The 11,575-nt window shown below is 33.3% G+C and overlaps 1 protein-coding gene across 1 annotated transcript; it reads left to right on the top strand.

Annotated features, from left to right (window-relative positions):
- Positions 1–4,522: 4,522 nt before the first annotated feature.
- LOC118261964 (transmembrane protein 208) lies at positions 4,523–11,575 on the top strand. The gene is made up of 4 exons (XM_035573043.2): positions 4,523–4,704; positions 5,074–5,229; positions 5,345–5,484; positions 6,502–11,575. The coding sequence occupies exons 1-4, from the start codon at positions 4,696–4,698 to the stop codon at positions 6,722–6,724; spliced, it is 528 nt and encodes a 175-aa protein (XP_035428936.1). The 5' UTR covers positions 4,523–4,695; the 3' UTR covers positions 6,725–11,575.

Below are 11,575 nucleotides of genomic sequence, written 5' to 3'. Positions count from 1 at the left end.
GTTATCCACAAGAGCGTTATTTAGCGTATTATCATTTACTTTAAATATTTTTATTTATTTACTAGCTTCCGCCCGCGACTCCGTCCGCGTGGATGTCGGTCTTCGCGTGGTAGTTTTATTTCTCCATTTTGAGTAACTCTGACAATATCTTATAAATATCTATTGGACCCAAATACGGCGAGGCCCATAATAATTAAGGAGATCCCTCTATTGAGCTACTGAGCTATTGAGCTCGCGTTTTGTAGAATAAAACTGAAAAATAAAGATTTTTTTCTACGTATTTTTCCAGGATAAAATGTATCCTATTTTATGCCAAGGATAATAAGGTATAATTATACCAAGTTTCATCGAAATCGAACCGTTACTTTTCGAATCGTTAGTTAATTTTCACGTGATGCCTGAACATACAGACAGACAGACAAAAAAAAATTAATCACATATTTGGTTTTGGTATCGATCCAGTAACACCCCCTGTATATTGAATGAATGAATAAATGAATGAGAGTGTTATAAACGTAAGAGTAGACAAATATAATCAGAAAGCTCCGAACTGCTAAGCTATCGGGAGTTATACGTGTTATTGTGAGTCAACCATAAGAGATAGACATTTGCTGTCGTGGAATATTTTTTAAACAATTTTAAGGATAACATTTTCGTCATACATTATTTCTGTGTAGCTTTAACCATTAAGGCTGCACACGCGACGGAAGCTTAAAAAATGGAGTAAGTTCTCCTGTTTTCCCAACATTTCCCTTCACTGCTCGGCTCCTATTGACCGTAGCGTAATGAAAAGTATACTATAACCTGCCCAGGAGTATGAAGAATAATTTTACCAAGTTTCGTTGAAATCTGTTGAGTGGTTTTCATTTCTATAAAGAACATACAGACAGACAGACAGACAGACAAAAAAAAATCTGATTGTATTTTTGGCGTCAGTATCGATCACTAATCACCCGCTGATAGTTATTTTGGAAATATATTTCATGTACAGAATTGACCTCTCTACAGATTTATTAATCCTAACATTACATCTATCATTACATGCACACCTAATGCGATAAATGCAGTATAAACTTTAAAAAATGGACGGACTTGGATATAACAGACAATAATGCACTCACTAAACCAATTAAGTGCCTACTCAGGTGTCTCATACAAATGTAACTATTATTTCCTAAAATAATCGTGAATAGAGTTGGACAGTGCAGTGGTTACCTAATGTATTGTACTGACAAAGTACATGCTGCAATACACACATTAAGGGTCTTTTTATTATCTTCCTTTGTGTTCGTTTCGAAAAAGAGAATCAGGTTCCCTTCATTTGTGTATTTTTTAACATTTAGTAGGTACTTAGGTTGGGGATTAATTAAAATTAACAGAATTGTTTTTAGGTATACCTTTTTTATTTAATTTATCTGTTTGACTTTTTGCTAGTAGCTCTGAAACTATTGAACTTATTTGACAATTTATTTTTCCATTACCTATGAAATTTAGTTTTCAGGATATAGGTAAAATAAATGGGTTAATTTTGACTCCGATTTTCTACTTCTTGTTCACTTGGACGAAGTTGTGAGCGAAAATGGAAGTTAAAATACCCAAGTAGGTACTTAATATCTTTTTTTATGGGACATGCCGGTAATCGAGCAGACGTATTACCTGATGGTAAGCAATCGCCGCCGCCCATGGACACTTGAAACACCAGAGGCTTTACAAGTGCGTTACCGGCTTTTTGGGACTTAGGAATTTAAGGGTTGTTGTTCGGGAATGGGGATTGGGAAGGGGGGAATTGGGCCTCCGGTAACCTCACCCACATAACGAAACACAACGCAAGCGTTGTTTCACGTCGGTTTTCTGTGAGGCCGTGGTATCACTCCGGTCGAGCCGGCCCATTCGTGCCGAAGCATGGCTCTCCCACACTTATAATGGCTCTCCCACACTTAGCTATCTATTAATATTGCATTCATTGGATTTATTTTTGCATGATAAATAAGATTCAATAAATAAGATTTTTTCCGAGCATAAAAATAATAAGATGTAGTGGTATTGTACAGCATTTTAAATCGATTGAAGAAAGGAATATTAGATATTTCAGTTGTTAACTAAACTGCGGACATCGCGGACCGCGAGCATTGCGGTCACAAATAAATTCACTCCGTGCTTCGGGCGGGACGGCTACGGATTTCGAAATTGCGAAACGAGATTTTTTTTTGTTACATTTTAATCAACAGCGAAATCAAAACTTGTCTCTCTGACGAGACGACTAGTGAAAACCTCTATCGAATATCCTGAGTTTAATTTATATCCGAGTTGATATAGAGTCACGTAGTATTACTAGGGAATGCAATAGGTAGGATGCAATAGGTGCTTGTTTTATTAGGTAAAACTTTGACCTAATTTTAACAGTTTTATTTATAGGTAATTAGGTATTGGTCATTGTATGGAAGACTGAATAGAATGTATCCTTCAACACTAGAGTTCTTCACGTGGATATCGTACGACATTATTCATTAATGTCGTACGATAACGACACTGGGGAGTGTCATCATTATGCCCTATCCATTTAATAGCCGGAGCTACGGACTACCCCGGAGCTGCGGACTACCTAGCTTGTTTACCGGCACTCCGGCTCAAAAAGCTTCAGTAGGAACGGAGTGGTTTTTTGTCAGTGGGACACTGACACGGAAATCGAACCCGCTACCTGCATGCAGACGCGTTCTTCATTGATATTGCAATAGTTATTTTCTCACAGAAATGATCTCTTACGTTGGTTAATTATTTTAAATATTTATTTAACCTATTTGGTTAATCCTTTGTTATGTAAAACCAGAAACACCTCGACATCACAACAAACTTTCCGATTTAGGTCAGTAGGTAAGCTGTAGTTTAAATGTAAACGACTTAGGACCTAGGTACAGTGTTTATTGAGCTGGAAACGTTTAGTTATCGGCAGCCGTTATTGAACAAGGAAACTTTAGAGCTGCCCTCTATTCTCTTCGCAAGCGTGTCAAACAAAACATTTCGCACTAAGGTACCTCTACGTAAAGATTTTCCACTTGGCAATACGATAGTTTTCTAGTTTCCTACTATTCAAATTCAATACTTTTATCGTAATGTCAAAAACGTAAATTTGTAGGAGATCGCAACTTATGACGTCATATTTTTTTGCGTCAAATTGCATGTTTACTTGTATAAAATTAGCTAGAAAAATTAAATAAATAAGTACATCGTCAAATTAATGAATGAAAGTACGATTATTTTGGGATATTTTATTGTATTGAAATGTCAAAATAATTTATTTTTGACCTGGGAAACTACTCGATTCTCAGTAATAAATAAATAGGTATATATATGAAACGTAGCACGAAATGGCACATTCAGAAAGCACTTAGTGCAATAGGTCTATCCGTAGTAAAAGCGGCTTAGGTAATTACCCATAACACTGGTTTCACACATTCAGTGTAGGTATGATATGATAGGTCTGTACCCATTTTAGCAATAAATGGTTACAGCATGTGTGTACCCTGTACTTACCTACTGAACAGCTCGGAAAATAAAAAGTACTTTCTTTAACGGTGCCTCATAATTCACATTAGGGTTTTTTCATAACGTGCACATGATATTGTGCATTCTGCCTACTATTTTTGGGGAATAATTTTATTTTCTTTCTTTTTCTTATGATTAATTTTCCTTATAAACAAATCGGAAAGCCGTAATACTGATATTCGTAATATTGTTTTTAGTATGCCTTCTTGACCCCATTTTAATTCCTTTTCTTTTTTAGGTATAGCACCGACGTCATACGGTATTTTTGAGCCTAAATTCTATAAAATAGCATTTAGAAAAAGCTTTTAGCTTACAGAAAAATGAATTTGACTGCAAAAAACTCGAAATGAACTTGACACCTCTCGTTCGACTGTAAGTAGTTCTTTTCACCACTTTACCAATGAAGTCCTATCATCGCGACGTTAGCAGGCCCAACCAGGATAACTTAAATTATACTTGGGTAATTATTTATATGTAAGTTAAATTAGGTACTTAATTCTTATATACTCTGTTATGGAAACTGAGTGTCGGAAAAAGTTGCATACTTACTTTAGCTCATCATAGGGTAGGTAGGTACCCGATCTTTTATTGTAAAATTTAGGTTTTCTGTTACCTAAGTCTTTCTACCCATTTTTCCTCATCGTTCTGTGTACCGTTGCCAAAGCTTCTCTGTCTACGCCAAAGCCACTTGAAATGGTAACGATAATGTTCTGGATTTCTCACCTAGCGCCATCTATTATCCATTTGGTGAACTGCATATTATTCAACATTCTCTACTTTAAATACGTCAAATCAGATTCATATTTACGACTATAATCTAATGTAGTAGTTAAATGCATTAATTGTATACTTAATTTATAATTCTATCATTTATGATTCGGATATTTTCTTTAGCAAAAAGACACGAATCCGAAATAGAAAATATTCTTGACTTTGACGTTTTGACGTCATCATCGCAACGTCACAGGAAAACGTCAAACGTCGTCCGCGAATGGATGAAATGACGAATTCAACAAGCAGTCTATGTTGGCAGGCTACTCAAAATTTCTCTATGATTTTGATGTTGTGTAAATGACAAAAATATATTTTTCACAATTATTTACAATAACGTAGCTTTAAATATAGGATAAGTTCAAGAGAATAACCAGAACCATGGCCCCGGTAAGTTTGTTTCTTTAGCATGAACAGGCGATTTCTTAAAAATTACTTATAAATATTTAATGAATTCATAAAATTTGTAGGTTAAATTCGTAATAGTACTGATATTAAACTCTTTTACATTAAGAAATAAGTGTTTTGACCTACATTTCACTTAAATATTAAGACGTTACTGCGGCTTTTTATTTGAAGCGTCTTACGCTAGGACTTTCTTTTGAGTCATGGGTGCTTTTACTTTCCTAACTTTCATACACATGTCCACCCGAACCGTAACTTCAATTTGTGGAAAACGCTAAGAATGTGTCGTACAGTAATCCCAACACAACAACATATCAACATAATTTTAATAAAATGAAAATTAATCTGTTCCAGCAAAAAGGAAAAGCTCCCACGAAAGGAGCTAAGCAGATCTTGTTGGAGAACTCAGTGACACTTAATTTTTATCGCAACATGTCACTGGTAGCAATTGCAGCTTATGGAGTAGTCACTACCTGCCTGTATTTAGAAGATTTGACTACTGGAGTTATTGTAAGTTGTATTAAAACTACTACCAAGCCAACCTATTTGGTTGTATTCATATAAATTAAGAATCATGCTACAGGGTTGTATTCACATGTTTTATACTGTTGCTATTTCTTTTCAGGTCATGAATGTACTGGTATTGTTAATTTATGGTGGTTGTTATCAAATGATGAAATATATTAGCCGGCCAACATACACTGGCAACAATGGACAGCTCCTGGATCCAGGTTTGGACTTGAACATGGAAGGTGGGATGGGCGAGTAAGTATTGTTTTGTTAGCTGTTGCCTGCACTGCGATTGATTTTAATGTGTGTACTGTTAATCTTTTGTTTGTTGGCAAGCCAAAGAACCTACTGCTAAGTAGTAGGTACAGTGCTAGGTTGTGGTGATACCCAGAATTAATATGAGACAATGCTTGTAGTTTGTTACAGCACAACAAGAGCATTTAAAACAGAATGAAGTAAAGCTTAATAGCTACCTGTCAGATATCTACTTTTCAATTTCTATCACATTAAACAATCAAAAATTATGTTATTAAACACTACTACAGTAAAATTACATGTCTATACTTGATCTTTTATCAGTTTATTGAATTAAATAATGTAACCGTTAACAGGTACTTACATGTTGCATACAAACAGCCACCTGTTGACCTGTTGCTTCATGCTAAACACATTTCAATTTAGTTTATTCCTCTTAACTTAACATTAAATGCTACAAATGTTATATGATTATATTAATTGAGTTACTTAAAATAGATACTAGTTAGGAACTTCTTGTATGGCATAGCAAATGTTTTATGTGTTAAAGTAAAACAGTAGCAAACAGACAATACCTGTTGATTTTGTTTTAGTTGATTACTTTTAAGTTTTAGCTTTTGCATGCGATTTTTTGCGCCTTTTCTGTCTCTGTTTAGATTTTTAGTGTGCCCTGCAATCCTAATTGCTAAAAAAATGTCCACATTGTTAGAAAAGTTTAGTTCTAATAGAGAGTGGTGGTGTTCTGTTATCATAATTAAATTATAACAATGTTTTCTGGGGTACCAAATCCATTCTATGCTTATAATCATTTAATAGGTGATCTTGGTCACCTCATTAGATTGAAAAGATGTAGTTTAGGTAAATGTAATTTATGAATTTGTATAGTCGAAATCTTAAAAGGAATGTTAAAATTGGGAAGTATGGCATGCTATTATTTCAACATTACGTGCCAGACAGTAATATTATGTAGATTGGTGAATACAAGAGTGGTAACATGCCTTTATTTTGTATTTCCAGGCATGTTAAAGACATAGTGATACTCACATCATTGACTCATGTTCTCACCATTTTGTCCAACTACTTCTGGTTCTTGCTGTTGCTCGTACCACTAAGAGCCTTCTGGCTGCTGTGGAAGAATGTGCTTGGACCATGGTTCTTCCAAGAAGCACCTGAGGACACTGAACAAGATGAGAAGAAAAAGAAGAAGATGGAAAGGAAAATGAAAAGGTATCAGCAGTAGCACCGCCTAAACACTTCTGCACATGATGTCACTGCCGCTCAGCTACCTCGTCCCTTGTTCAGTAAGGCCTTAAAGATAATAAGACTTAAGGATCAACTTTTCTCCATAATGTCAGTAAATTTTGCCAGTAATGATTCAACTGCTATTAGCACCTACCTACTTAAAAATAATTATGAATAAAATGGAGAAAAGGGGTGGTATTTCGAAGTCGTAATCCTAATTTCCAAAGAAAGCATTTTACACAAACTATTGACTTGATCAGGCTCTGTTGTTCAATGTACGATATCAAAAGTCATTACTGGAAACAAAATAATATATTTATGTACTAAATTGATCCTTAAGTCTATATGCGGGGTCATTGCGGTGTCGTGGCGTCGTCGTGTGGAGCCTCTTTAATACTATGTATTAAGAAACCGTATATATGCCGAGTTATTTAACAGATCACATTGTTAATTAGTGTAGAATTGTTTATAGCTGATTATAGCTTACCGTTATTTATATATTCAGTTATATAATATTCAAACACAAGTTATTACATAGATATATTGCTATACATATATAACTTCTATAAAGGGATATGTATTTAATAGAGCAAATATTTATATTTTTGCTATATAGAACAATACCAATACAGTGCAATATATATTTAGTGACTATTTGTGCATACACCACTTTATACCAGTGTTGTTCACAAGTTATCACATAACATGAATTGAAGGTAAATAATATCGACTGTCTTTTTAATGTCTTTAAATAATTATACATATTGTTGATCTAATTAACTGCCCCATTATTTACTGACGGTAACTGCCATGTACTAGCCTACGATACTATTTAATATATTGTTAATTGTAATACAGATAGCAATTTTTGTACTTTTGCAGATATTTATATTGGACATGCACAGCTAGAATATTATTTATATATACATATACATTTTTAAATGATACACAGTTTTCTGTGATGCATTAAATACTTATTATTCAAATCAATATACTAAAGGAAAGATATAAGCAATAGCTAAATGTACTATACATATATTACTATGTGTTCTATAGTTAAATAGTCGAAAGTTAGTATACCTAGCCATCTTCTGTTGTGTGTGAAAGTTTCTGTATAACCAAGTTAAGTTTTTACACCATACATTAACTTCTGAAATCTAAAATAAAAAATGTCTTATTAAATAAACTCCTGGTGTCGGCATTGGGTTATGTACTTGTTATTATTGCTCAGACTCGCAATATCAATTACACTGTTATAGTTCAATTCATGTACTTCTCAATCTAGTTAAATGTTTAATATTAATATTTTGCAAACTTATGAAGGCAGAGTATATTAAAATAATAGTCAATTGTTCACATTTAAATTCTGGTAGCAGAATTCTTATCAGATAATTAAATAAGATAACTCTAGTGAAATAGATTGTGTTTTAAGTAATTGTTTTGGTGCCTTTAATCGGTTTATGAAATAAGATCTATTTTGATAATACGTTACAATAGGTACAATAACCATTAAAGTATAGAATTTGTATACCTTTGTTTATGATAGAGATGGTGACTAAAGTATTGACTATCCATCAGATTGAGTATAAAAATCTTAGACACGTATTTCTTCACATTACCAAGACATGTTGGCGATACATTGAATCGAAATATTATCATACTACGTTACGCCTCAGTACACTGGGTACTTGGCTATGGCGTAGTATGCACTGCCACTCCCTAACCTTAATGCGCTTTATCTAATTAAGTAGTTAATAAACAAATTAAGTCAACCGAAAGATACAAGTCTAACGCTAAGCGTATCTGACCGTCTGATGGACTACTTAAATAGCAAAATGAATATGTTCATATCATGCCGTGGTCATCGTCTCTATACTGTGTGTTAGTTATACAATGTGATAGGGGTGAGACTTCTAGCCCGTTAAGGCTGAGTACTACATCTAATTTTATTGACAAAAAAAATAATATGGGGGGTTGAACCTCCCCCTAAAAATTATGGCTATTTTAATCTTTTTTTTTTTACTTTATGTGATATCAAAGGTTGTATGCGTCGTAGAAACAAAAAAAAACGACAAACAGTAGCTAATAACCTTGGCTAACTAATTCATTACTTTTTTCATATGTTTGATAATGTTTTGGTGAGAAAAAAAAACATTTCTGAATTATTTTTACCGAAAAAATCGCTATCTTTCAATATTTTCAATTGGGGGTTCAACGCCCCATATTATTTTTTTTGTCAATAAAATTAGATGTAGTACTCAGCCTTAACGTGTTAGAAGTCTCACCCCTATCACATTGTATACTTCTATAAAGCAATACGTCAAATATTGAACCTTGAGTAACAGAGTTAAATAATACACATGCATGGTACTTACTAAATTAAAGATATTAATATAAGACTTATCATCGTATGCCTACGTACCTATGTTACAGTAAATAGAATTATTATTAATTTCCTGTTAATTGTCATATTGATGTGTAGAACTGCTAGAGAAAGTAACGTTATTTATTTTGTACAGTCGACAGTGTTTGTGGTTGGCCATCTTCTAACGGGATATATAGCTATTTTTATACCAGACAATAAATATATACTTACGTTATAGTAATACTTATCTAACTGTAGTTAAAGTAAATACTGTCAAATCTTTACCTGTCTCGGCACATATGTTATTGCAAAAGACAGAATGGATATGGTAAGTGGTCAAACGCGCATTGTCGATGTACGTAATGATTTGTCGTAGTCGGATTTAGTAAACAATGAAGATACAAATTAATTACGCTTTATCATCAGAACTATGTGCTAAGTCTCCTTGGTAGGCGGGCTTCAGCGATGTTGCTAGATACTTTAATATGTAGATTAGCAAATGTAGACGAGTAAAGTGTTAGTCTATTGATAATTCCGGTACAAATATCTCCCCGAATCCAAAGTTCTAATATTACTGCCTAAATTGTCTATGTAGATTTATTTTTGTATCTAATAATTATTAATGAAGAAGTATAAAAAATATTTAACAAAAGTAATGTACAAACTTGATTGGCTACTTTGGACATGAATCAAGTCCGGGGATATACATTGGAACATATTTGTTTTTCTATTTCACTAGCGATGTGCTAAGTTGATGAGAGTATTAATGTTATGAAGTTGAAACATGGATAAAAAACTCAGAATCAATTACGAATAAAGGGTGAATGAGATTGACATAATAATATGCCAAGTTTTCTTTTATAATCCAAACGCTAGTGCGTAGTGACATGATCAGATTTTCAAGTCCACGCAAATAATTATTTCTGACGGCAATTCCCCGGACTCTACACTCGATCCACTACAGGTGCCTTAGAGAATTACAGAAATCTTCCAAACAGAAAAGAAATAGAGTAATTAGTAGAAACATACGCTGAGGGACATCAATGCTTAAAAAACAAAATAAATCAATGAATTCTATTGTAATTAGGTACCTAGAGAATATAATCTGCCTTTTACTCTTTTTAAACTCCCACTTTTGGCCTACTTCTAGCCTCTATTTTTCACCTTTCCTAGTTATAAGTACTTACCTGTATTTCCCAAAGGAAGGATACGGTGATTGATTGAACATGTAAACGATTTAATTAATCGATTTTGCTCGAAAATATTGCGCAACAAATCGATTTTAAAAACAACATATTTATTTTTATAGAATTTTTTGTGTGTTACCAAGAAAAGTACGTATCATGTCGGCAACGTGACGTTGTTATTAATATTGTCTACAATTATACCTTCGCAAAAACATTTTTTTTTTTTGAAGATGTAGTTAATATTGTTTTTTTTCTATAAAATCATGTGTTTATTTAAAAAATGTTTTAAACGTTAAATCGATTGATTATTCGGATGTTATTGTGGTAATGTCTATCAAAATACATGATTTCATCAACTATACTATCGTTTCAAAGTTCTCTGGAACTCCATAATTATGTGAGAACAACAATGACTGTGTCTCTCTAATATACTTTCTCATTTGGAGTTTGGACTAAATTCTTTAGCAATAATACATAACTGTTATTAGTTTACTAGGGATTGTTATTGACATAGTTTCATTACAATCCGTTCAAGAGCTTCCATGATTCCTGACTGTATTTGTACGAAAAAAGTCTTTTGATATGCAAAATATGTCAAGATATTCACCAAAGCCTGCTGCAAAAATGTTCAAATATGCTATTTCTTAAGAAAAATCAGAACTGCATTTTAGTATTTCATTGTACGACTGTACGATATTGGTAGGTGGCATCTTCCATCAACATTAAATTAATGTTGTACTCCAACACGTTAACCTACCCCTATTTTTTTTTTACGGTTTTACGTCTAAAGGAATAAAGTTGAATATGAAATGAGAGGAAAGTTGACAGAAAATAGTAAGTTGATCTGCTGGGAACTGTACATTATTGTCTACTGGATTGCTAGGGACGGAGAATATAGATTTCTTTAACTACCTCTTGTCCAAAATCTAAATGGAAAGTCCATTGAGATTCATTGAGAGCCATGCCATGCTGTGTAGTGACGGCTAAGCATCCAATTTATGGCATCGAGTGTCACCGTACCCTTCCTAAGAGAAACTATCTTAACTTGAAACAAATTTTCAAATAAGTTTCTTCCTCTAATTACCTTTCATATACTTACTGATAAGAAGAATCTAACATAGGACAAATTTATGAAAGTTGCCTTAGAGTTTTTTACTTATAAAATATACTTACGCGCAATAATAGAAAGAAGTTATAAATAAAGCAATCTAAATTATGTATAACCATTGTTAATTTAATCGGTTTTGTTAATTATTGTCATAAACTACGGTTTTAATTAAATTTAATAAATTATCAA

The sequence above is a fragment of the Spodoptera frugiperda genome, chromosome 25, assembly GCF_023101765.2.
Source record: "Spodoptera frugiperda isolate SF20-4 chromosome 25, AGI-APGP_CSIRO_Sfru_2.0, whole genome shotgun sequence".
NCBI lineage: Eukaryota > Metazoa > Arthropoda > Insecta > Lepidoptera > Noctuidae > Spodoptera > Spodoptera frugiperda.
The sequence above is the reverse complement of the archived record's forward strand: the minus strand, read 5'-3'. Positions and strand labels throughout refer to the sequence as shown.

Excerpts from the sequence above, each read along its gene's own strand:
- LOC118261964 (XM_035573043.2), top strand. Across the intron at positions 5,230-5,344 it reads ATTTGACTACTGGAGTTATT|GTCATGAATGTACTGGTATT; the intron begins GTAAGTTGTATT and ends ATTTCTTTTCAG. Across the intron at positions 5,485-6,501 it reads ATGGAAGGTGGGATGGGCGA|GCATGTTAAAGACATAGTGA; the intron begins GTAAGTATTGTT and ends TTGTATTTCCAG.